Source organism: Trametes versicolor (assembly GCF_000271585.1).
Source record: "Trametes versicolor FP-101664 SS1 unplaced genomic scaffold TRAVEscaffold_15, whole genome shotgun sequence".
Classification (NCBI taxonomy): Eukaryota; Fungi; Basidiomycota; class Agaricomycetes; order Polyporales; family Polyporaceae; genus Trametes; species Trametes versicolor.
Genome location: NW_007360335.1, coordinates 674571 through 699646, shown reverse-complemented (window position 1 = coordinate 699646; position 25076 = coordinate 674571). Strand labels below are relative to the sequence as shown.

Here is a 25076-nt window from a genome sequence, read left to right as displayed (position 1 = left end):
CCGCAGCCACCACAGGCATGAGACCCCGGGCACGTCTCCACTTTGAAGGCAAGCCTTCTGCCGCCAGGAGCGATTTGCTTCGGACCAGCGGCCTCATGGTGGACCGCCTGGTAGAGCTACGTAAACTTTGAAGCGCGGCCGTGCAACTTTCGCGAATCGTAGCAGTCTTCGGAGAGTTTATGACGGGCGCCACGTCTGAGTGGTACTTCGGAGTGTTCTGTGAAATGCTCGGTAGCTGAGCCAAATGCTGCGGCATGCCCTCATACGCTGCCCCCGCTGCTTCGAAGTTTAGACCCTGAGGCGAGTATTCTTCTCGTCGGCCTTGCGGCCTGTGTGAGTTAGAAAGTATCAGTATATTGGGGAAGCAACATTGTAGGTCACGATTTTGAGTTTCTTGTATCAGGAGGTCGAGCCCTGTGCTGGGCGAAGGGGAGCTTGAGAATCAAAATATGCACTGGTATTCGGGCACGATTCGGGCATCCCCATCTGCAACTTTGCACGCACGCAGCCACTAGTAATAAGATAGCTGAAACTCCCATACACAGGATTTTTTCCGTTCGGCTCCAGCCAACACTGCACATGGATAACCGTCGCCGTCACCCCTCGACAACGGGTCCGTCGCAAACTCATTCTCTTCGTCCTCCCTGCGAAAGGGGTACAAGGTATCGCGACATACCTGCGCGATGCGTGCTCGTACAGGCCCTGGCATCGTACAATCTTGAATTCGAGTTCCGCGTCCTCGAGCCGTTGTTCGTAGCCTTGGCGCACTAGTGGTGAACACTTCGTGCGTTCCAAACCGGCATGAGCTGCACAACTGCCACGCAATGCCATCCGGAACGACCCCGGCGCGGTGCTTTCAGTGCTCGGTGGAGAGGCATTGGTCTTGTTGTTGAGCTTCTCGCGCTCAATCCCAAACATTACGATGTGCGTCCCGGGCTCGCTAAATTTTCATGGTATTCTTGCGCAGGATACGGGCCGAGCAGCGACGAGCGATAGAGAACATGCGTCCATAGCGATGATGGTAGAAGAGGAAGGAAAGAGACGTGTTTTGCGCGTCTATCTTTACAGTTGCGGGCGGAGACATGTGATCGCGTAAGGCGCCCATGCGCGTCTTGCTGCATCCATTCATGATCACTCTGAGAGACCGTCGAGGCCGCTAAGGCTGCTGCATGGTCCATACATATGGATATTCGACGGTGCATACTACTACAGGAGAGATAAGAGTGACAGTCGAGAAAAGATACAAAAGTAGCAGCGGCAGCCCATGCCGGAGGGCGAGCGCGAATCATAGCTTCCGGATCCAGGATGGGCGAGGGGCGCCGTGTACGAATCCACCGGCACCCGGTGCTTAGGTACCTACGAGTGGTTCGCATACTCCTCGAAGAGCACAGCGAGGTTCGAGTATATCTTGCAAACATTCCGCAGCCTCACCATGAACCGACGCTGCATCGCAGGCTTCAGTATCGAATAATAGTCATATCGAATCACCAAGCGCCGAGAAACTCACCGGTAAAATCTTGAATATAAGGGCTAGCCGCAATTGTTCGTGCACCTTCTGCATGTCAGCCTTGAGCTAGAAAAAGATACCAATGCTACGAATGAGTCGTAGCATTGGTATCAGTCGACTTACGCATTGCCAGATGTTTGAGATGATCTCAATCTTGTTCGCCAGAGCGGCGATGTCGACCTCGGTGGTGTTACGCAGCTGTTGGTAGTGGTTGAGGAGGCGTTCTTTGTCTTGCAGCGGGCCCAGACGATGCATGCATTCGTTGATCTCTCTCTCCAGAGCTGGAAATCACAAACGATGTCGTCAGTACAGTTCGCATGCGACAAGAGGGAAGCATACAAGATGCCTGTCTCCTGGAGTTGTCGAGGCGTTCCAACGCCAGATTCCTGGCATGTATGGCCCCCTAGTAGTAAAGACACGGGATCAGGGCCAAGAGTAAACTGAGTGCGCATCGACAAACACGTACCCCCGTCATTGCCACGCCGACAAATGGAATAAAGAAGAGGGATACACTGGCGGCTCCCATTGCAGCCGTAGCAGCATCGCGGTCGCTCTCCCATTCTTCTATCTAGAACGGCATTTGCAGTAAGGATGCAGTTTTTTTTAAAGACTAGCGATGCGCTACCTTAGCATGGGTCCTGGAGGATGGGGACATCAGTGAGGACGTCAGAATATATCAAGGTGTACATACACATTGAGACGCCGCTGAAGATCGGCCAGATGGGCCCGAGTGTTGGTGAGCTCAGCCGCGACTTGTCCAGAGGCACTTTGCAGATGGTCGGCAAAAACGGCTGCATAGAAACGGACATGCTCCGCGAGCGTCTTGAAGCTTTTCTGTGCCCCGTAAGCGACGTCTTCCTTCGCCTTGAGTTCCTAGTGTAACCCCGAGTCGCAGGCATCATCATCCGGAGAACGGCTCAGTCGAAGATTCACCACTGACCTGCAGAAACCATTCGAGCTCGATCACCAGGTTTGGTACAGTGTCGACGTTGATATTGTTACCCGAGTCTGGCAGGAGCCTGCAGTGACCTGCTCTCAAAACGGTCAGTGCTAAGTAGGAACAGTCGATTGGGGGCGAACGGCACTGACGGCTCATGAATTCCGAAGCGACTACCGCGTTGTTGTAGCTCTGCTCCATGGTCTGCCTGAAGAGCTGCAATATATTTGAGCGTGTACATAGACGAAAATCGGAGCAAATGTGAGGACTCACATTGTGGCGAACCTGGGTCCAGTGATAGGTAACCATCGGGTGTCCGTCCTGGGCGGGGAACCCACTCTGGTCGAAGCCTTCCAGGTCGTTTCTGACTTTCTGGAAGACACTGTTGATGTCGTTGACCGCCTGGCGGAGCTGGCGTATGTCACGGTACATCTGCGACGCGTTGTGTTCCTGTTGGAAGTCATTGCTGAAAGACTCTTGCTCAGTCGGGGGCTCATCGAGGTCGCTACGCAGCCTGCCAGTGAGCACTGGCAGCAACGCGTAGTAATCAACCTCCACAGAAGTAGTAGTAGCGGTCGACATGACGAGAGTCTCTGGGACACAGGAGCAGGAAGGGACGGTCGCTGAGGAGCGAGAGGGGATGCTAGACCATTTAATAATTAAAGTCCAAGTGGGTTCGAGATACTTGCGTCGACATACCGCGACTGCGCTGTGCACGAAGTGGTTGAGGTGCATTCACCATGAAGATAGGGGTGTGCTTCGCTTCGGAACAACGGCACCTCATGGTGAACAGCATGGTATAGTTCTTTGAACTTTGAAGCACGGCGGTGAACCTCCTTCAAGTGCCCGAGGTCTTGGAAATGCGCGGGCTCCAGAAATTTTGTTGGCTTCTACGCATTCTGTGAAATGTTCAGTAGCTGAAGTCAAATGCTGCGGGACACCCTCATGCACCGCAGCCATATCGTCGAACCTCCAAGCACCAGATCGGCCACAATGCACACACGGCTGCACTGTTGTCTGGACGCGAGGAACGCCTGCTGGCGCAGATCGTTACTGGGCAGCTCTACCTGCGTGAGTTCGAAAGTCAGGATGTCTTGATGTAAGCAGCGGAGAAGCTTACGGTTTTGCGCTTTTAGATACTAAGGGCCCAGCGACACCGTGGTCACAAGTTGTCGGTACAATTGAGAAATCGGGTTATCAAGAAGGAAACCGTTGTATTCCAGTTCACTGTCACATATGTGGTACTTAGGCAAATGGGCGATGGTAGGTGCAATAAATGGACTTATTGGGGCCGCACCTGGCCGCACACGCCGATGCTGGACGCCTCGGCGAAAGCCGGCGAGCGGGCGCTCACTTGCTCAAGCATGACAAACTACAACACAAAGTCCCCCTCGTCGACTTGCTTGATCACTATGTCGGGCTAGCCCCTTGTTTCCACAAAAATTCCAAGTTCGATGCTAGCTCAGACAATGAGGGGAAGACAAGTTTGGAAACCGGCGAGCCCTCGATCCCGCGACGCGCGTCACACGGGCGCTTCAAGCTTGAGACCTGCGATATTTGTTTGTCGAACTCTACTCACTCCCTCTACCCTCCACCCTGCATCGGACAGTAAGATGTGTTCGATTTCTTTGATCGAAGTGGCATTCGTAGCCATCCCATTGCCTGTGCTGACCGGTCGAATCCGTGAGCGATCGCGGAGGGCAGTGTCATGACCGCACTGCGGTAATTGTCCCTTCATGATCGCGCTGAGTACGCCATGGATCCGCGTTGCAAAGAAGCTGGTATTTTTAGTAGACTTTGAATGCAAACCTGACCTGGCGGGATCAGCATGGTCGAAGTAACCTTCGGCCGAATATCGCCCTGCGGCAGTTGACCTCTCACGCTCGTACATCTTACCCCTCCCTAGTTCGCGAGGGTAGAGCTGTCTTTGAATGGTGAGTGGTTATAATTCAGTTCCAATAGCATCCACTGACGGGTGCTCAAGGCCATTCGACTCCTCTTGCGCACATCAAGTCTCTCACCCTCGACGCTCTCGACAATGTCCGAATCACAAAGGCTGATCACGCACTGCGGAAACGAGATTCGCCAGCTCGTCTGCACCGAGAAGCTCTTGCGTGCTGCTATGACAGACCTCAGAGGTAGCATGATTCAATCAGACGGCTTCACACGGCGTACGGACGAAGCAGTGTGGTCCAACGTAGACAAGGTGCAGCAGGTTTCTCATGACTTTTGCTGGTCTCCATTCACTGACAACCCTCTCTCTGCTGAAGCTCAACGGAACGATTCAGGAAGAAGCCCACCAAGCTGCCGTGCAGCTTTCCTCGGCTATCAATAGTGCGTACCTCCTACTATGCTTGTCTCACCTTGTCTTATGTGCTCCACATAGTATATCTCACCATGCACGATGAAGTATCAGCTGAAGAGGTCGACGATCTAATCGTCGAGCTCGACGCTCTCAAGACGGTCAGAAAGCAGTCGTTTCGTTGACTCGGTGTACTAATATGTTTTCGGCACGTAGGAAATAAACGGATACCGGCTTGACCAGCAGGAATCGCTCAGGATCATCATCGGTCATGCCTCGCAGGCGGGAGAACAGCACGCCAGTGCTGTCCAAGACCGCGTCGGAGTGGTGTCACGACAGGTTGAAGACGCCAATGCGGCGGTGTCAGCTCTTCGGGAGCAGCTTCAAGAGTACGTACCACTCATCTACGGTCGCACATAAAATACCGTCTCTGACCATGTCTGAAGACTTAGGAAACCAAAGGTATTCGCAAACCCCGGATCCCTAAGTCGGTCATACGTATCATAGCTTGCTGATTGACTGGATAGTGCACTCCCACAGAAACCACCCGAAACCGCAGTGACAGCCGCTCCTTCGAGGAGTCTCAGATCCTCCGTGAGTGATGTAGTCCTCCCTCATACGTCCACAAACAAACTATTTTTGCAGTGGTGCAAGGCAAACTGGCCAATGCGCAGAAGCGCCTCAACGCCGCCCAAACTTCTATGGAGATCTGTGGCAAGATAGATTGGGAGACCACGACCAGCCGCTTCGGTGCGGTCTTGCGCTTCCTGAAGAAGGAGCAGAAGGAAATGGGCGCCCTCCCCGAGCTTCGGAAGCTGGTATGCCGTCTGTCACGCCTACTACCAGGTTACACTCGCCAACTGTTCAGCACCTCGTCATGTAGCTGCTGAACGAGGTCAATGCGTACCTGTCAGCCGCAGAGAGCTTCAAAGCCTACCCGGGCCCCGTGAGTTGCTCACGTCTCTCAGGTTACTGTCCCGTGCTTAAACCCGCGGTATATTCAGCAGAGGCACACCGCACTCAACAATATGCGACTGCGCCTGCTTTCTACAGCGCCTGCATGGAGGGGGGTGGAGGAGTTGCTCGCTACCGGATACGCCAAAGGTCACCAGTAGGCCGTCCAGGCTGAGACAGCCGTCCGGAGGCGCAGGCCTTCCGGCTCTCGAAGTTCGCGGTGTGTGGGTGAAGCCTGTAAAGATGAACCGTTATGACTAGCTCACGAAAGGACGTGGTCGCTCTAGCTTTCTATCTTCCATCGACTAGCCTTGGACTAATACATATGGGCCGTATGCCTCCTCTCAGATCCTTCGGAAGAGCTGTGATGAAGCAAAGACAATGGGATGTGCAAGTGGATGTACGAACTCCTCTTCAAAGCATTTGAATATACAGCGTTAATTAAACATGAAGGGTCTACTAGCGGGGGCTCGCGCGTCTCCTAGGAGCGTAACATACAACATGGGGCACTAAGATGTATACGGATAGAATCAGGTGTAAGCGCGCGATGGGGACGGATGAAGAAAGCAGTCTTGGACCTAATTTCCCTGCCAGGCCAGAGGCCACTTCGCTCGGATGTCAGCTCGCACTGCTCCCGGATCGGCTGAGAAGCGCACACTCACCTGGCCTGCGATGTTTTGCGCGAAGGAGGTGGCGCCCCGCCATAATCCCTTGCATAAAGTCCTGTGCCCTCTGCCCCATTTGGTGGACAATATTCAAGCCGTCGACAACCTCCGCACTGAGCTCTGCGATGCGCACGTGAGCGAGCGTGGACACGCGCCCGCTCTGCTCGACCGCCTGTACGAGTCGGCGGTTCAGCACTGCGTAATTCTGGCGCATGTGCACGGCCTCTGCCCACGCCTCTTGGGTAAGCAGCGACTGCTCAAGACACTCGGTCTTGCTCCGCTTGAGCTGCACCTCGTAGTCGGCAACCTGCTGGTTGTGCTGTGCGGATCGTGAGTATAAGTAATGATGACGCGGGCGGGGAGACAGTGTCGCACGCACCTGTGCAATATCCTCCAACAATTTGGCCTCTAATTCCGCTTTTGCCGCATCGGAGCCTGCCGCCTTTTGCTCAGCAGCATGCGCTCGCTGTTCGGCACCCACAGCCCGCTCTCTGGCGACGGTGACTTGTTGCTCTAGGTCATTCATTCTCGCGCGGTCCTCATACTCCTGGTACGCGAACCAGCGCGACGTCAGTTTCACGCCCACGTCACATGGCGGAGACGAACCTTGCGAGCCGCCTGGTCCGCCAATCTAGCAATCCTCCGCTGGAGGTCGAAGAATGACTCCTCGCCGGTGTTAATAACTGCGGTCGATGAAGTACCGCCCTCCTATGCAGATGATACACTCCCGCCGTCCTCTTTCGCCTACGCACGCTCTTGCGATACAAAACGAGTCTCGACAGCTTCGTGATACACCTGCCCTCGTATTCCTCCGTGTGCGTATTCAAAGCCTGAGCCGACGCTGTGACGAGGATCAAGAGCCCCACCGCTGCTCTGCGTCCGCACGACATGATCCTCGCGGAAATTTTGCCATTCGACTGGCGGCAACCACACAGGAACGGATGGTGGCCCTACTCAGCCTTGCATGCGAGAGCATTGCACGAACGTCCCTTTCTCGCGCGGACTGGCTCTCATCGAAATTGCCTTAAGAGTCATAAAAGATAAGGTCGTTTACCTACGAAACCCGGAGGTACATCACGGCCGGCACGACCGAGAGCGGGAGCGGTTTATCTCATGCGTGCTCGGTTGTGCCGTCCACTAGGAATTCAAAGTCTCCTCGGCGTACCGCACGCGCTATCTGTCGCGCACACGTGCGCACAAGCAGCGTGCGCGCGTTTTCGCGACGAGGGCGCGGGTGGACTCTGTTCGTATAAGGAATGTGTTAGTGATTCCCGTATCTGCGCAAGGATGTGGTAGTTCAAGTTCACTTGTAGACTTGTTTGTGTAGGCGGGGAGAATGGAAACAGCGGTGTTACTAGGAAACTGCGTCAGTGATCGAAGTGATACATAGCATGGGCTTTACGCTTTTCATACTGCATCTTAATGAAGGCTCTGAATGCGCGTCGGAACGGCGTATTCCGTACGCGTGTTCGTACTGCGTAAGAGAGCGGTGAGTCCGCGCATGCGGTGATCAGCGAGCACGCACAACTACGTGTTTGCCCCCGCGTCATGGCCCGACGCGGGCTCAATCTGACGCTGTAGCCGTCCATGAGGACATCTTACGTCTATATTCAACATTGAGCAGCAGATTCAAGGTGCTGTGAACGAGCTATGTACTCACAATGGGCTGCTCGTTAGCCGACCCGCCATGGACCTCCGGCGTGCTCAAGCACTTGTAAATGGTCGATCAAGCGGCGTGGACCGATCCCCAGTTAGATGCAAAGGGTATCGCGAGGCTTTTCCTCAGAGCAGGACGTGCTGTTCTTCATGTTGCCGCAGGTGCTCATCGTGGTAGCTGAAGTCGTGCAAGCCGTGTCTAGCGCCTAGTAAGTATGTTGGTGCGCAGCTCCCTGGATACTCGATGCTCACAATAACACCAGCACATGAGGCGCACCAGCCCGTCCTCTGTTTTCCCCCACTTCCCGGACAAAAACCTGCTTCCCATAGGTTACCAAGACGAAGTGTCTATCCACGCCATCGACACCACGCGCGGCCCGGGCGGCAGCGTCATCCCTCTGTGTCTCTTACGACCTCCGCAAGGTGGCTTCTACATCGAGGGCATCCCCTCTCAACCAGCATCGTTGCCTCCGGACGAGGATAGCGTATTCCACTCCGACCCCCATGCTGTCCTGCTTGTGCTGGACTTAAGCCGTCCGTTCAGGTACCGCGGACAGACAGACTACATCTTCTGCATGGGGGATCGTGCGGCCGAGGGATCCGCTCCCGTGCGGGATCTACAAGCAGGACGTTGTGTATGAGGACGATGGGCAGCGGTCGCACACGAAGTTCGTGCTGTTGCTGGAGGACACGGTAGCACTGATGATACGTCTGACTTTGGCTCGCTCTTGCGTAGAGACCTGGGTTGCTCATTCGTGTTACGTTCCCAGCGCGAGGATTTGCTCGAGGTGGGCGGCGTACCTACGACAACACATTGTTACATGTCCCGCACCTGATGGTGGACGATGGGACTGCTGGGTAGTATGTAAGTACAGCGGACATGGACATTAATGATACAGTAGATACATGACGTGGGTATGATGGACGCGAGACCGCTTGGAGCAACACTACGTACAACAGCAAAAGCAGAGTAAAGGCGATCTGAATCCGTGAAAGCGAAGAGTGATGAGCGGATAGGTGGAGAGCAGTTAGTCGAAAGCAAGTAGACGACTCGACTAGCAGAGGAGAGCGGGGGAAGACGGGGTGCGGGGAGAAGGTGGAATCGTTACATAACAGGAGCCGAGAGAGTAGCGCAAGAGAAGAGCGGACGAAACGCGTCGCTCAACGCCCCATTGCCATCGCGAGCTCGGAGTCCTGCGGCACTCTCGGTGACGTCGAGGCCCCTTCGCCCGCGGATGCGAGTGCGCTTGGGCCCAACGCACGCCTCTTCTGCTGCTGCTGCACGGCACGTCGGGCGGCCGCGGCGGGGTTGTCCCATGCCTCCCGAGTAGGGGCGCGCGAGCGGGAACGTTCCTTCCCCTCGCGATCCTGCGCCAGAGAGACTTTCTCCGATCGGCTGGGACGCTCAGTGGGGTGAGGCGATAGCGGCGTCAGCGGGGACGAAGGCGCGTCCGAACAGGAGGCGTATGGTGGCGAAAGCGAGCTGGACGGGCCAGCCACACTAGCAGGCGTATTGGGAAGATTGACGGTGTCAATGCGAACCTCGGCCTTTGCTTTGCCTTTGGGCTTGATTGAGGTTGGCGCGGAGGAACCCGACGCTAGTGCTTCGACGCGGGCGGCGCGGGTGCCGCGCTTGTGCTGCCCACGACGCGACTCCTTCGGATACTCGCATACCAGGTCCCGACGAGTGCATTGGCTGTAGACGACTGGTGAGCTGAGTCATCAACGAGAACGCCAAGCGACTTACTTGCACCGACGGGGCCCGCCAGGGGGTGGTGGGCCACACGCGATCTTCCGCTCACGGCAGAACAGGCACGCCATTATCGGCTTCTTTTTCTCCGTCTCACGTCCCTCGGCCCCGTCGCCCTCACCGTCCTTGTGCATGTTCAGGCGGAAGATCGCTTGGCCAGCGGGAAGGGTCGCAGTCTCGGAGGTAGTCGTTCTACCGCTGAACGCGGACATCGGCCCGTCCGAGCCAGGGGTGCCAGCGGACACCGTGGGGAGAGGGAAAGACATCGGGGGCATGAGCGCGTCTTCGGGGCGAGGAGCCGAAGACGAAGAGCTTGGCTCGGGGAAGTGGGGGTAAGGATAGTCGACAGTCGGCGGCGGGGACGGTGGCTGCGCATGCGGTGGGTTCTTGCGCGGGCGGCCGCGCGGCCGTTTCTGCACGACAGGGAGAATGGGTACCACTGCTGGCGGGTTTGAAGGACCTGCTTCTGGCGGAATGGGCGAAGACTCGGGCTCGATCTTAACGAGCGAGTTGGAAGCCGGGGGGAGCAACGAACCCATGGGTGGAGGCGAGGCGACACGCTGAACGTTTATGGGTGGGGGTGTAGGGAATGCGACGTGTTGCGGAGGGGTAATCGGCGTGATCGCACCCTCGAGAGTGTAGCTCCGCGTGTTCGACGGCGGGGGTGGAGGCGCGTACATGGGTTGCCATGATGGTGCAGAGGGCTGGGGAGGTTCTGTGTACTCCAACGACATCGGGCTATCGACCGCGTACGGGAGATACCCCTGCTGGACAGCCGATGTGTCGACATAGAGCTCTTCGGGCTGCATAGTATACATCTGCATCCGCAAGTGAGCAACTAGTTCTGTTATGCATGCGTGCGGACGACACGCAGATGATGGAGTACGACGAGGAGGATGAAGAGGGATGAGTGGAGGAAACAAAACGCACCGGTGCATATTCCCAGCTTTCCTGTTTGCAGTCGTACATTTCCGTCTCGATCGTCCCCCCACACGGTGCGGCATCTCCCGGCGAGGCATATAAGGCTTGCTCGCCGTGGACTCCCCACAACATCATCTCTTCTTCTCCTCTCTCCTCGTGCTTCACAGCGACAGCGTACTCGGGCGTGGTGGTGAACTGCGGAGAAGAGACGTACGGCTGAGCTTGGTCATGCGAACCCAGCGAGGTCGGGCGCTGTCCGGGAAGATCGGGTCAGTACCCGCATACAGCCAGATGAAAAACCAAGGGCATCGACAATCAAACGGAATCAATCAACTTACGGTTGGGTGTACGTACTCCCCGTGCCGTGCATCTAGCGAAAAGTGGGGTCCATGCGGGGGAGCGAGCGCGCGCGGAGCCGACGCAAACGCGCTGCCACGCGCAGGGTCGTACGGGGTGGATGGGAAGAGACCATCGCGCGACGCAAAGGCATCGGTGAGTCGTGCATCTGCCTGAGGACCGAGGACGACCTGTCGAGTGCCCACGGGTGTTGAGGGATGCGCGGTGGCCCGAAATTGGCGAACGTCTACGAGTTGCGATGCACTCGTCGATGCGCGCCTCTGGTTGAGAAGCGCACCCGTGTGATCGTAGTGTTGCTGCATGCGTGGATGGGTTTGGGCGCGCTCTCGAGCGGCAACCTCAGACTCGAGAGATGGGGGAAATTGGAAAAGAGGGATGTCCATGTTGGAGGCGCACAAGCGACAGTGAGATGATCGCAGATCGGGCGCCACGCGAGCCAAGGACCTGATGGAGGATCGCGGAGGCAAAATCTCGCAGGCAGAGTGAGAGGGGAGGGGGAGAGGGCTCCTTCCCCCGAAGAGGGTTACTTATGGGCTGGGTGGGCAAATCGAAGCTAGCACGCTAGCGCGAGCAGAGACACGTGTGGGTGCTCGCCAATTTGCTCGCGTTAGCAGGCGATTCGCGATTCGGGCGGCAAAGACATGTCTTTTCGCAGGTGCGCATCTCGGGCCTAAGCCATCTTTGGTCTGCGCGTCGCAGCCCTATCGCCCCCACGGTGTGTAATCTTCCCCTTTTGCCTTGGGTGCGTCCCTGACTCTGTCCCAGTATAGTATCGCTACCGACAATCTAGCGAACCCTGCAGGTCCTCGATCCCACGTATGCGATTCCCGTATCCTCCGCTCACTCTGCCTCTCCTCGGTTGCCCCGGTCGACATCTCTCTGGGTCGCTGGTTTACTCTCAACCGGCTCTGCTCGCCAAGCTTGATCAACTGTGTCATTGCCCTCCCTCCTCGCGATCTCGGCAGCGCCTCCGCAATTCATGAACTTCTCAACACGTAACACGCGTAAAGCGTCCGTCCCCACCCGTGCCCTGCGGACACTGGTCGCCCCACCTCGAACCTTTGGGTCTGCACGCTGCAAGGAGCACACGCTCTATATGGCATTCCTCTTGCCCACGCCTCGTATAAGTTAATCCTGGACCTACAATGTTGCCTGTTCCATATCTCACACGTTCAACAGCTCTCTCGCGCAGTCGCCCTCGCCTCTTCTGGGTGTCCTAATTCCCCCCGCGGTCGGTCCGGAATCCGCCACAACGCCTCCATTGCCGCCTGCTGTCCAAGTAAGTAGTCTTAGCGCCCTCCGAATCAACTGGATTCGCATCTCGCGCGGGGCACTTTCCCCTCGCCCCGGCATCCAAACCCTCTCCAAACGTCATATGACGTCGTACCTCGCACCGACGTGCCGCCCTCCTCGTACGTCCTGCATGTTGAGCTCTCTATCAAATTCTTAGTGCCCACGCGGCAGTCTATGCCGCGTCGGCCGCAGGTATCCAATTCAATACCCGTCCGGGGGCGCTCGTGTGCATGCTGTTCAGTGATCCACCACGCCGGATCGTGCACCGTTCGCACCCGCGTTCGCAACCGCACTACGATGAGCTAATCTTTACATAGGCATAAAGGCCCTGTGTTTCACTTCCTGCTCCTCGGATCTAAGACGAGCACGTCTACGAAGCAGCGCATCCGCGCCATAGAGTGGTCACTGGACGCGATCGACAACGATACCGCAGAAGGTGCATTGTATGCCTTTGTGGCACTGACGCGCGTGGCCAATAGGGTGGTCAGCCTCCCCACGATTGCGAGCGGGCCTCCACGCCGACGAGTGTCCGGCTTGCGCGCGATCCACAGCCAGCCATGGCGTTTCGCGCATCTGTATTGCATTGTAACTGGACGTGCAGACGCTAGCAGTCGAACCCCCGAGGTACGTGCCACTCACGTCGTTTTAACTACACGACGTTACACGCCAATCAGAGGCCAAATCCGGGCTGCACGTCATTGGTGACCAGATGTACGGCATGACGGTGAGTTCTGCTGAATAGACGTCGAATCAAATAGGTGTGGTAACATACCGGCATTAGTGGTATGGGGGCGCGTGTGAGATGAGGCTCAGGGCGACACGCGGTAATAACGCCTCATCGGGCTGATCACTGTCGATTGAGCTCAGCTTACAAGGTGCGTGACCTCACGCATCTACTGCGCGGTGGCAACTGGAACTCACATTGAACTTAGCTCACAGAACATACAGTTCAGCGCTATGCCCACCGCCCGGACGTGACCTTCTAGCCCGGTCCTAGCAGGCTTCATCCCGTGTGCGTTGCTGCAGCGCTCCCGCGCCTCCCCTCGTTCACCGCACATCCCGCACGCACCCCATTGTCGGAGACAGCGCCCTAGAAATTTATGCGACCGGCGCTGGTTCGCAATGGACACCCCACCACCATCGACGAACCCCCTTACGAGACACGACGACGTCGTCGGCGTTCGAAAACTTCCCAGCACGGATCTGCTCCCAGGCAAACGGACTTCGCGGAGAGATGGCTCAGTCTGTACACAGCCCCGGCGGCCGCACCTCGCGCATGAGGTGGGGAATTGAAGGGCCGCGACCCTCCGTGAATAGTACAAGGCACCCTTCTCAAACTGATTCTCGTCGCACGCCGCGAGCTTACAGCTCCTCTTGTGCGCGTTCCGTCCTGCAAGGCCCGCGCTGTGAAATCGTACCAGTCATGTCGCCTCGCGGCCGCCCACAAGACCGCCCCGATTTCCGGTCATCCCCGCCCCATTGCCCATCGGTATACGCAGTATAGCCAGTCCTCCATTCTCCTTTGCGCCCTTCACGCTGATATATGCAGCACCCTTCTATAGCTCATCAGCCTCGCTAGAACCCCGCGGCACGAATCAGGGTGCGAACCGTGGCGCGGCACCCCGGCACGCCCCCGGACCCTTCCTGGACACATGAAGGCGCTTCGGCGGGAAATGGGGCGCCCGCGCGCGTAGCGCGAGCTGGAGGCGGGGCGCTGCCTTTTATGGTACGGATGCGCTCCCGACCCGGTGTGGGTATACGCCTGCCGCTCGCGCGCGCTGCCTTGGCGAGTCGCACACGACGCCTTCGCGTGCGCGACGAACACACTCTGCACAGGTACGATCGACAGCCCCCATTCATCGTCGTAGGCGCGGCTTCTTTGCTCCATTGGGGCCCTCCAGGGCATTGTGCCGGACTTTGGGGAGCCTTCGCGCGGCGCAGCCGCTGACTATTCGTGTCATTCAGGCTACCTCCGCCGTCGGCTACGGCTATATGCACGGTACGGACTGCCGGCGCGGTCTGCGCACCCGACTCTCAAGCCTGTCTCCCCGACTGCGAGCGGGAGCCACGACGTCTTCCGGGACACGGCCGCGCTAAAGCTGTCCTCGTCAGGACCCACTCGGCGAATGTCCACGGCTGATCTCCGACTCCGAAGGTATGAATGTGGCGTTCGGGTGCTGTTCCTCTGCGGTCGGTCGCGGGAGCGACCTAGTGCCTTGGCATCTTAAATACTCCCATCAATAATGCAGAGCTAGGTGCACAAATTGAATTATCCGGGACACGTCCCGCCACAAGTACATATGGCGATGGGCGTAATGAACGTGCATGGGATGCGTCGGGATGCCTATTGGGTGCGTTGTCAGTGTCCGTATGTTTCTGCCCGACGGCGACGCTATCTAGGCGGGATTGCCATGTGAATTTGACGCTTCTCTCAATTGCTCGTCCAGACTCCAGCCTCCAGGTCAGGGTTGGGTCAGGGACCCATCATTTGCAGCGATAGCTGTGAGGCATCCAAAGAGAGGACTGCGCGCTATTCTCTTTCCGACACCTGTCCGTACAAACGGCATCGTGCTTCGCGTGCGATCACCGCAGCTGCCACCCTGGTGAGTACCTATATCCACGTCCAGGATGTTCAGTGTACGGTTTACTCAGCTGCTCGCTCTGGACTCAGGTCAATAGTTGTTCCCTTAATATCCCCCTCTGCCCAAGTCTGGATGGAGCCTCTTGCCGATAATCGATGATGTCCTCCACCGAGGAGAATGGTCTCCGCGCGCCCAGAATTTGCGAGCCCTCAAACATGTGGCGTTTCATAGGCCATTCGATCCTGTTGGATGTCTAGGTCTCAAGGAGGTCCACCCGAGGTCCCGAGTGATGCACAAGGGTCCTGGCAGTGGTACGCCGACCGTCGCAGTGTAAACCTATCCGCCGTTCCGCTGACGCCGTACCACCACTTTGCGTCACACGGGGGCTATTATAGAATCGTCGATGCGCCCCGCTCAACCTCCGGGACGGTGCATCCTCTCGGGAGCTGAGGACCTCCGTGCGACTTTTGTGTTAAGTCGCCGGAGTGGCGAGCGGAACGCTGGATCAGGATGCGTGCTTCTATCCAGCGGGACCAGCTGCAGCCACATAGGCCCGAACACAGGTTCTTGACTGGACAAGCGCGTGAGCGAGCGACTGAACTTATGCGCTGTTTGGGCCGTCTGGGCGACTCGCGCTGCTGCGGTCTTCCGTGGGTGTCAATCTTATGCGACTTCCTGCGCGACATGGTTTCAAGTTGTGTTCGTGACAGTCACCATTTTTACTGCTTTGACTTAAAAGATTCGTGGCGTAAAGCTCGTAGTGGCGATGTGAACGGACGCTGCGAGATACTGACGGACCTAAGTGATCACAGGCTCTGAAACGAGTAGAACGCACAGTGAGAGACACTAGTGCAACCTAACTCCCGTTACAGTGCGTAGTGATACCCCTTACGCCCACGGTGCGCAGTCATCGCACGACTGTAACGCGTTCACATGTGATATGTATACGAAATTATGCCACGATGCGCTGGAAACGTTTATAGACTCATCTGATGGGTGGTCGTTTGCCGTGTACATGTACGGTAGCAGACTTGAGAGCTCACGACACAAGTCGAATTGCTTACTGCGGTTGCACGCAGCACTTGTCCGCTAGAAAGCATGAACAACCTGTAGAAGTTGCATACGTCACGCAAGACATGCAACGCACCACTGGGCCGGATACCGATTAGCGAGGACGACGAATAAAATATATACCAAAGCATCTGTTGGATCGTGGCACGGCGTTGACATAGGCTGCACAAGGTGATAGTATCAGATTGGGCTTACGAGCTCAGGCAGATCGGTGTTTCAAAGAAGAGGACGCTCCGCGATGTTTATGAAGTACTCGGCGGTGGGCTTGTCGCGCACGATGCTTGAGAGGACACCGCGTCAGGCGAAGATATGCTGGAGAAACAAGCGACTATTCATGCCTGAAAGACGAGAAGGGCTCCATCCCAGTATGTCATGACAGCGGGACAAGCAACGCAATAGGAACAAGCTACTCATGCCATGTTGAACGGCTGTGTGAATATCAGGCATGAGTACTTTCTAAGCATACACTGATATGAGGCAAACTCACGAATGCCGCCAGTCCGGGTTACAGGAGTAGTCTTGGATTGCACAATTGGATCCCTAGAGAGACGTCAATGTGTACGCACTCTCGTGCTGCGGGAGATGTTGTAGATGAGCTAGAGATCGCTGGAGACCACCGAAGCGACCATAGCGACGAAGAAAGCGAGGGAGAAGCGCATCGCGTCTGAGACTTGGCGGATGTTTTGAGGCGTGCACACGACGGTCGTGGATGGTTTGTACTGCAGCCCAGGATGCGTCTTCCACAAGGTGTCGTGCGGCGACACGGCGTGTTACGTCCTCTCCAACGTCCTCATCCTGTGTCACCGGCGCCGTCGGGAGTTCACAGTCGCGAGTGACCAGCAGGTATTTGATTGAAGGCTCGAGTGCCGATGTCGGGACATCGCACGCCGGATCGACACAGCGCGACGATCACGTCGGAACCGATGTGAGAGTGGCAATGCAGCGATCAAGCAGGATGTGGGCGCGTGGTGGACCGAGTGCCCGGGGTTAGTCGCGCGGCCTAACCCCGCCGAAAGAGCCAGCAGATGCACGGCCGCATTTGCCTTTTGGGTTGAGCATTCGGCCATACGCACGCCAAGTGGTACATTCCAAGTGGTAAGGACAACGTGATTCTGTACGCACTTGCTCGCTCTGGAGTCACATGGAAGAGGTGATTGAGTATGCTGCAGCTGAAGGAGATATGCCCAAAGACTCACGGCATTCGCTAGCTTCAAACGTGCGCAAATGGTCGGATGCCGTCGGCATCGACACAGGTTGATTTCAGAGGCCATTGCGTGGGTTGAAGAGAGAAGATAGGCGGCATCCTACGTCTGATCTCCGAGTCCGCGGAGATGCATGCAGCGCGAGTCCTTTGTGATCGTCACCCAGAATGTCAGCATGTAGATCTACGCTGCATATACCAGCACTCATAAGGTAGGGTACGTATGTCGTCCAGGTAGTTGGCTACTTTGCGCATGCGCGTGCTGGCCAACGAAAAACGGTTATCTGCAGGTAAAGGTCTCAAGCAGAGTATGTCGGCGCTGGCTACGACGGGGCTGGGAGACCGGCGGCTACACTTTCGCGAACGAAGCACTTGATCAGCTGGGAGCCGACAGTGTATGTATTTCTCAGTCATAGCAACAAATACAGCCTGCGACAAGGCCAGCCGCCGCGACGCGCCATCAGCCGTCCTGCGCGAGCACTCTTGAGATGAAGTCCGGTGCAAGTCGTCGCTATGCGCGGGCATGCCTCCCCGATAACGATGCACCCGACGCCAGCCCACGCGTATAAGAGCAGGATGCCGTGGCACGAGAAACCGCACATCAGTCGACAGCTCATCTCCGCTTTTTCATGCTTACCACTACCCCGTACAACATGCTTGTTAACACCCTTACTGTTGCCCTCGTCCTCTCCGCGGCGTCCGTCTTCGCCCAGGCCCCGCTGGTCGTCAACACGCCGTAGGTGTCTGTGGAGTTACAATGTCCGCGTCGCATTTCTGACTGGCGATTGGATAGAACTGATGCTCGTCAGTGTGAGAACACGCTGATCACCATCTCGGGAGGCCTAGGACCCTACTTCTTGGTATGTTGCACAGCTTGATCTCCGAGCGCACAGCATACTCATTAGATGCCTTGTGCTCTGCAGGAGTGAGTTAACTCCAAGCCGTTGCAAGTGTTGGAGCTAGAGACTAACCGTCCGACGTCCAGGATCCAGCGCGGTAACGAAGTCGTCGAGTCCTTCCAAACGGGCGGGACGTTCATATGGAACACCAATGTTCCTGAAGGTGCGCTCTCGAGTGGTCCGGAATGGCGACGGAGCGTGGCTGATCAGCATGAATTCTTCTCGTAGGCTCACAAATTGTCCTCCAAGCTATCGACGCGGACGAGCATTTCGTCCAGAGCGCAGCTTTCGTCGTTCAGCAGGGATGTGAGTATCTTCGGTTGTCGGTGCATGTGCCTACAGCGACTGAGGACCTGCGTTGCAGCGGACAACTGCACGCTTCTCTAGGGGCGCGCGGCGGAAGGGTGTGCGGCAATGTCCTGGATTGCGTGTGACTAGGATTGCATGGCCCTGGAGGTTTGATCAAAAGCTGGTGGTCGTATGCTTCATGCGTCTCGTTTTGTCATCTGTATGCGCGCTTTGGTCAATGTTTTCGCATGCCGGGTCTGAATGGAAGCATACTGCATGACGAATTAATGGATTTGGCCACTTTCAGGAAGGCCACTTCGTCTGGAGCAAACATCGGAGTACATTGCATTCATTTGCTCATGCTACGATTATGCAAGTTCGATACGCCGTACGCCTACCTGATTTTGAGAACGCGTCGAATGGACAATCGATTTGGGCTAGGAATCGGTACCTTGACCAATATTGGAGCTCTGCCCCGCTAGCTCTGGATAGATGGCTAGTCGTATAGTCATAAGCCAGTTCCGTGTCGAGGTCGACGTGGTTGTACAACAGCGGGACTGTTCCGGTTCAATGCGCCTGACCTGCCCTAATGCGATGACGTCAGACCTTCTTGACGCCATAGGCGCTTGAGTGCGAGCAAGGATCGCTTAATCGGCAACCACCACCACCTCGCCAAAATCCTCCAAGCCTCGCATCGTATCTTCTGAGCCTTCAGCTTCAGCTTCAGCTTTGCTCAACAATCTGAGTGCAAGGTCTGTCATGAGGAGACACGCATCGCGGAGGACTACTGAAGGTTCACGATCAACGTTCTAACACGTAAGTCCAACCCTGCCCACCTTATGCCGGAAGCCTCGCCCCGTTCTCGCTACTACCGGTGCGCGCGTGGATATGCTCACGCCAGATGGACCCATGTGCTACTATTTCTTGCCGATTGTTCCCTCCGCCTCGTATTCACTGGGAGGAGGTCTGCTGTTCATGCTCCAAGGTCACGGGGGGAACAGTCGTGGTCATGAAGCTTCTTTATACGCAACGAGCACCTGAAGTGGTAAGAAGTCCTTCGCTGACTTCCATTTCTATACCATCTCTAGCCTTCTTGTGCTCTTACCTCGCCGTGCCTCGGTGCGGTCTCTGAGCTTGCCTGGATCACTGACGTCGCCCTCCTACTCGTACCTGCGACCACAAGATCGTCCTCGCGCTTCCGACTAGGCTACATCCCCGAACCTTCGCGTGGATCTGGCACTCGTGTCCCGCGCTATTATTGCAGCTGCAGCCTTATAACATGCACTCGCCAACGATGGGCCGCGCAACGACGCGGTTCTGCTTCGTCTCTCTGGTGCTCACTGCAGTCCTGATCCTTTGGACAACAAACATGAAAGCCACCTTCACATCCGGAAGCATCTTGGCCATATCACTTCTCTCCTCCTTCTCCCTATACGAGAAGGGCCTGGCGTATAGCACTCTTCTGCGACAGGATCGTAACAACGGCATACATCTCGCCGTGTCTCCTGTGTGCGGCCCGCTCTCCGGCAACGTATCGGATGTGAACACGGGTATTGACCTCTCAAAGGTGAAGACTATCGTCGCATTCGGGGTAGGTTCTCTTTTAGTATTCTAAATCATGCCGCGCGCGACCCATTGACATGAGATGTGCTCACACGATAGGACTCCTACACCGATGGCGGAAGAGAGGATGGCGGCCCGCTCGCCCCGCCTGTCGTGATACCTCCCGAAGCACTTGCTGGTGGGCGGTCCACCGATGGCAAGGTCTGGGTTGAGAATATCGCCGACGACATCGGCGCCACGCTCATGGACTACGCCGTAAGTATAGATGTGGACCGCCCCTGCGGAGCAATATTGACGCCTCTCGTTGGTATAGCAATCTGGAGCTTGTACGGACTTGCGCCTGTGGCCGAGCGCGATCAAGCAGGCCGATTTCGTCGGGCAGGGTATGTCTCCTGCTTTGTATGCGATTCTAACCCCACTAACGCCGGACCTCTCCCGCTCAGTAAAGACGTTTCTGAACCAGTCAAATGAGCTCGACCCAGAGACCACGCTCTATGCTGTCTTCTTTGGTATCAAGTAAGCTGGGCCGAACTCATCGCGCGTGCTCACCCACTGACCCTTCCGCCCCAGCGACTACGGCGATTCCATGAGTCAGTCCTCTCCGACTGTTCATTTCCTCCCCAGGCTCACACTGACGTCAGCCTCGCACTGACAGCCGACGGCACGGCGAACCTGCAAGCCGCCGCACAGGTCATCATCGACCAGATCCGCATCCTCGCGAGCCCGCCGACGAACGCGCGCGCCTTCCTCGTCACGGACGTGTACGGGCGCGGCACGCACACGCCCGCGGGCGACGCGTTCGTCCAGTCCGTCTTCTCTGGCCTGCATGACCTCCGCGCCAACTCGTCTTTGTCCGCGTCCACCTCCACGTCCGCGTCCACCTCCACGTCCGCGTCCACACCCACGGGCGGCGAGGATGGGGGAAAGGGCGAGGACAAAGGTAGGATTCAGGTCGCGTTCGCGGAGTTCGCGCGGATCTGGGACGGGGTGCTCGGCGCGGACCCGGGCTTCGAGGCGTTCGGGTACGTGAGCACGGACGCGTGCATCGTGGACTGCTCGTTGACGCGGTGCACGACGGACGGGATGTGCGACGATCCGGAGCATTACTTCTACTATATCGATGGGTGAGTGCTCTCAGTGTGTATGGGGGGTGGGTGAGGGGTTGATGAGTGAGGAGCTGATGGGGGGTTTTGCAGGCACCCGTCGAAGGAGGGGCACCGGATTATGGCGGATTACGTGGAGGAGGTGATGCGGAGGTGTGGTGAGGTGCCGGATGCGTGATCGTGTCTTGAAGGTGCTACTCTGTCGATGGTACGAAAGTTTGGATGTTTGAGTATCTCAAGAACTAACCCAAGGCTCCCGATGATGAAGACTGATGCAATTGCAATGTAATATGAGGGCTCTAGTACGACGCTCGTCGCAGTAGACAGACGCTTTTCAGCGGGCAACTCCGCTGTTTACGACGTGCACATCTTCGAGCATTCGGAATCACGCGAGGCTACTATTCGTACGTGTGTGAACACCGTCTCGGGTTGAGTAGGCACGGACAACTGGTTTGCGTGCATGATGAAGGAAAATGGAAGCTTCACAGCGAGAAGGTTGGTTATGTTCATCATGTTTACACGCCTCCAATTCATGTCATCATGACAGCGAGTAAATATGATGGGCACGGTACGCATGGCATTACAGTATAGAAGGGATATCCTCCTAGGAGAACAAAAGAAACGATAGAATACAACTGCCAGTAGAGAGGAACGACAGAGATCAGACACTTAATCTGGAGCTTTACACGTACTTGTAGCGATAGTTCTGTGGCAGCGACATCAAAACCCGCGCCCCCCGTCCTGACATGGAGAGAGCGCGCACCTTCTTGATACGATGGCGCGTCATCCTCTTGCTCAGGTAATGCACCATGCGCTTGATGTCGTTCTGCAAGAATAGCACCACCGCCACGACCATCGTAGGCATCGCAACCTCCCAAAAGCTTCCAGGCGCGTACGATCAGTATGTGCCTCACAGTGTGACATGGGTATAAAACGCACAAGGTGTCGCTGAGATGGTGGATGGACATGACCTTAAAGTTCATTCCCTGCAGGCAGCAAACAGTCAGCACACGTTTCGGGACGATTGAGATGACAGAGGGGACACACAAAGTAACCCGTGAGCAACGTTAGCGGCAGAAAGATAATCGTCGCCAGAGTGAGTTGACGCCTAGTAAAAGAATCGACGCTTAGCCGCTGCTTTTCGCATTCGTTTACATGCGCCGTGCAGGCAGGCCACCATAGGCGGTGCCTCCTTGGCTACAGAAGAGCCATCCCGCTGACCCGGGGGAAACAGGAGGGTGCCACTATAACGAGTAGACTCACATTGTCTCGTTCATATCATAGGACGCCATCTGAGGGAACACGAGTCTGTGAGTTCCAATCACTGGCAACAGACGAGGCATTATAATGTACTGGAGAAACTCACGTTGAACGCGTAGTTGATCAGATTGTCCGTGATCCCTGCGATCATGTCGAGGCTTGTCAGAATGTACTCCATGTGGTCGTGTACATCCGCCTGAGTATCAAGGTACGGTTGCAGTATAACAAAATCCCGATCAGAAGTGGGCACGACTGGAGTAGACAGAACGTACGAGGTAGATATTAGCTTTGTGGCTCATGTACCCTTCTACTTTAGCGTTCGGGTCATCATGCTGCCCTAGCGCCGTCACACGGTCGAGGTCGTACCGCCGCAAGCCGTAAACGACGGTCGTGATAGGCTCGAGTGTTCGTTTGTGTAGGATGAGGTCTCCTTGCAGAATATGCACTGTCCCGCCGACGAGAAATCAGTCTTTGCCACCACTTCCCGATCCGCTTTGCCTGATCTGCACTTACACTGGCGAACAATCTTCATGCTTGGCTTAATCAGTACAGCCTGCTCAAGTTTCAGGACCCTGCGTTGGTATTCGTCGATGACCGCCAAGGCGTGGTCTACAACTATGAACAGCATTGTCAGCACCATGATTCGACATACACACGATTGCAAGGCGTTACCGAGATCCAAAAGGGACTGCACCAGCAGCGACGGATCCGCAGTGGCGCGCAAACCGGCCTGGCTCTGCCACAATCGCTGAGAAATGGGCGCGGTGAAGTCGCGGGTGTTGTCTACACAGTCATCAGGTCAGTTACACCCTCTACTCTCTGCCGCTGCCGTGGCAGATGCGCACACTCACCCTGGTGTATCGAGATGACCGTCCCATCGCGCATCAGGAATATGCACAGGGGTGAGACCGTGACGTTGACGCGGTCCCCGCGCTTGAGCTCGTGGAGGAGCGCCCGGTTGCGTGCATCCTTGTTCGCTTTCACGTCCTGTGCATCGGCGAATCGAGTGCGGCGCGATGCGGGCAGGTTCTCGACGTCCGTGCGCTCGGATTGGAACTCTTGATCCTCATCCTCTCTCTCCTCTTGATCCTCCTCCTGATCATCGTCGCCGTCGTCATTTTGGATGCTAATACTTGCGTGGGCATCATCGTCGGACAGCCTATGGCAAAGCACGCGTAGGAACAGGTGTTCGTTGTAGTAGTCAGCCTTCGAGCGCGCGTTTCCGCGCTGTTGTAATACGCTCTCTAGCGACAAGGGGTGCAAATCTAGAACCCGGGAACGAGTAAGCCATCATAAGACGCGAGCCATCTAACAGGCGGCTGCGAATAGGCAAGACGGAGGCATACCGTACTTGAGCGCCAACGCGCTGACGACGTCCCAGCTAATTCCGCACACATTGATCCAGCGCACCTTCGCCCACGGCGCCCTCCGGCTCGCCCTATCGTTTTTGAGGAAGCGGACGAACTCGGCGTTCCGCATACGCTGCGCGTCGGCGCGTATGCTCGAGTAGTCCATGATCCCGATCGTACAACGCTGCCGGATGTGGCTGTAGTTGAGGAGCGTGGCGGCGCTGCGGGGCTCGATGCCGACGAGGCGGATGGTCTTCCGCATGTGTATCAGTCTGCGAACGACTGAGCGGAAGCGTTCCGTGGGTGTTAAGCTTCGCGCGCTTGGGAGAGGCGGGGACGTGGCTGAGGACGTCGCATTGTCGTCCTGCGGCTCGCGAACGTGCTGGAGGGAGATTTTGATTAGGGACAGGAGTAATGATATATCCTAATTCTAAACATGAAGAAGTACGTCTGGCGTTGTCTCTGTGAACGGGCCGTCGCAGAAAGGGGAAGTCGGGTCCCCTTCGTCGAGGTCTGCGATTAGCGCTGAGCGGCCATCCGGGTCGCGTGGCATGTCGTCTCTCGTCCTCGCTGGGCTTTTGAGAGTCGTCGTCGAGTACAGCAGCAAAAGAAGCAACAATGAGAACGTAGGAAGAAGGTGGGAGGAGGAGAGACAGAATGCGGGGGGTCGGGCGGCGGCGGCGTGTCGTTGGCATCGTGTTCCTACTTCGACAGGCGTCTACATGTTGTTGACGTTCGAGCGTTCATAGGCATTCCTGGCCTATACATAGTCAGTTATCGATCCGCCCATGGCGCAGAGCCTGCTAAATATACCCGGGGCCCATATGCTTGCTCTCTTCCTCATCTATCCTAGCATACGCTCATCAGCTTGCATGGGGTTTTGCACTGCAACTGCTGCAGCGAGCTGCCACATTTCCACACGCTTCATGCTCGTTGGGGCCTCGTGTTACCGGAGGGCACCTATCACACACTGGCCTAGGTTGTCGGATTCTGTCTTTGAAAAGACTCCTTACGGGATAGGTGGTGTACAACACGGGCACAACGTGAAGGCGCGCCGCTTGATGCGTGCGCGAGAATATGGACAAGCGGATGGTCGCGGGACTCACCGAAGCAAGGTGCTGGCGCGACGCGCAGGGGACCGGCTGGGTTGGCGCCAGATGCCTGTTGGGCTTTATTACTCGACTGTGGCCTATCTGCATTGCAGTGGGTGGGTGTAGTATCACGACCGTGCATGTTAGGGTGAATGCAGTCGAGTAGCGTGCGGGGATCGAACGGGCCCGTGACGAGCGTTTGCTAAATCTGTAAATGAAAGCGACGAGTTCTGAAGGGATCCTTTTTTTAACACGGGGCGCACTGGTACTCACTATATGTACTCGAATTACATCGTTTTCTTTGCCAGGGCTCGAGGGTGGCGGCAG

General features: G+C 56.5%; 8 protein-coding genes across 8 annotated transcripts; 4 read left to right on the top strand and 4 right to left on the bottom strand.

Moving 5' to 3' along the window:
• Positions 1–288: 288 nt before the first annotated feature.
• Positions 289–3026, bottom strand: TRAVEDRAFT_24789 (uncharacterized protein; the record flags this gene model as incomplete). The annotated part of the gene is made up of 13 exons (XM_008046819.1): positions 289–329; positions 589–644; positions 677–940; positions 1361–1443; positions 1508–1573; positions 1631–1788; positions 1847–1910; positions 1974–2075; positions 2133–2145; positions 2199–2380; positions 2448–2536; positions 2597–2660; positions 2718–3026. 13 exons carry the CDS (start codon positions 3024–3026, stop codon positions 289–291), a joined length of 1491 nt encoding a protein of 496 aa, XP_008045010.1.
• Positions 3027–4482: 1456 nt separating this feature from the next.
• On the top strand, positions 4483–5861 carry TRAVEDRAFT_54089 (uncharacterized protein; the record flags this gene model as incomplete). The annotated part of the gene is made up of 9 exons (XM_008047005.1): positions 4483–4650; positions 4715–4778; positions 4831–4907; positions 4963–5135; positions 5199–5208; positions 5274–5340; positions 5392–5564; positions 5630–5692; positions 5754–5861. 9 exons carry the CDS (start codon positions 4483–4485, stop codon positions 5859–5861), a joined length of 903 nt encoding a protein of 300 aa, XP_008045196.1.
• A 298-nt stretch (positions 5862–6159) lies between these two features.
• On the bottom strand, positions 6160–7255 carry TRAVEDRAFT_24787 (uncharacterized protein; the record flags this gene model as incomplete). Its single annotated transcript, XM_008046818.1, has 5 exons — positions 6160–6209; positions 6363–6684; positions 6745–6912; positions 6972–7073; positions 7118–7255. 5 exons carry the CDS (start codon positions 7253–7255, stop codon positions 6160–6162), a joined length of 780 nt encoding a protein of 259 aa, XP_008045009.1.
• Positions 7256–8171: 916 nt separating this feature from the next.
• Positions 8172–8662, top strand: TRAVEDRAFT_54087 (uncharacterized protein; the record flags this gene model as incomplete). Its single annotated transcript, XM_008047004.1, has 2 exons — positions 8172–8230; positions 8302–8662. The coding sequence occupies 2 exons, from the start codon at positions 8172–8174 to the stop codon at positions 8660–8662; spliced, it is 420 nt and encodes a 139-aa protein (XP_008045195.1).
• Positions 8663–9623: 961 nt separating this feature from the next.
• TRAVEDRAFT_77746 (uncharacterized protein) lies at positions 9624–9893 on the bottom strand (the record flags this gene model as incomplete). Its single annotated transcript, XM_008047003.1, has 2 exons — positions 9624–9717; positions 9769–9893. Coding segments are annotated over 2 exons (219 nt in total), but the record flags the coding sequence as incomplete, so codon positions are not given.
• A 7956-nt stretch (positions 9894–17849) lies between these two features.
• Positions 17850–18529, top strand: TRAVEDRAFT_24785 (uncharacterized protein; the record flags this gene model as incomplete). Its single annotated transcript, XM_008046817.1, has 6 exons — positions 17850–17932; positions 17990–18056; positions 18120–18121; positions 18182–18258; positions 18324–18401; positions 18483–18529. 6 exons carry the CDS (start codon positions 17850–17852, stop codon positions 18527–18529), a joined length of 354 nt encoding a protein of 117 aa, XP_008045008.1.
• Positions 18530–19752: 1223 nt separating this feature from the next.
• Positions 19753–21227, top strand: TRAVEDRAFT_40812 (uncharacterized protein; the record flags this gene model as incomplete). The annotated part of the gene is made up of 7 exons (XM_008046839.1): positions 19753–19974; positions 20046–20201; positions 20260–20329; positions 20390–20462; positions 20517–20536; positions 20602–21070; positions 21143–21227. 7 exons carry the CDS (start codon positions 19753–19755, stop codon positions 21225–21227), a joined length of 1095 nt encoding a protein of 364 aa, XP_008045030.1.
• A 504-nt stretch (positions 21228–21731) lies between these two features.
• Positions 21732–23965, bottom strand: TRAVEDRAFT_136216 (uncharacterized protein; the record flags this gene model as incomplete). Its single annotated transcript, XM_008047002.1, has 10 exons — positions 21732–21930; positions 21989–22035; positions 22097–22157; positions 22313–22341; positions 22416–22505; positions 22582–22754; positions 22823–22924; positions 22982–23092; positions 23161–23574; positions 23656–23965. Coding segments are annotated over 10 exons (1536 nt in total), but the record flags the coding sequence as incomplete, so codon positions are not given.
• Positions 23966–25076: the final 1111 nt, after the last annotated feature.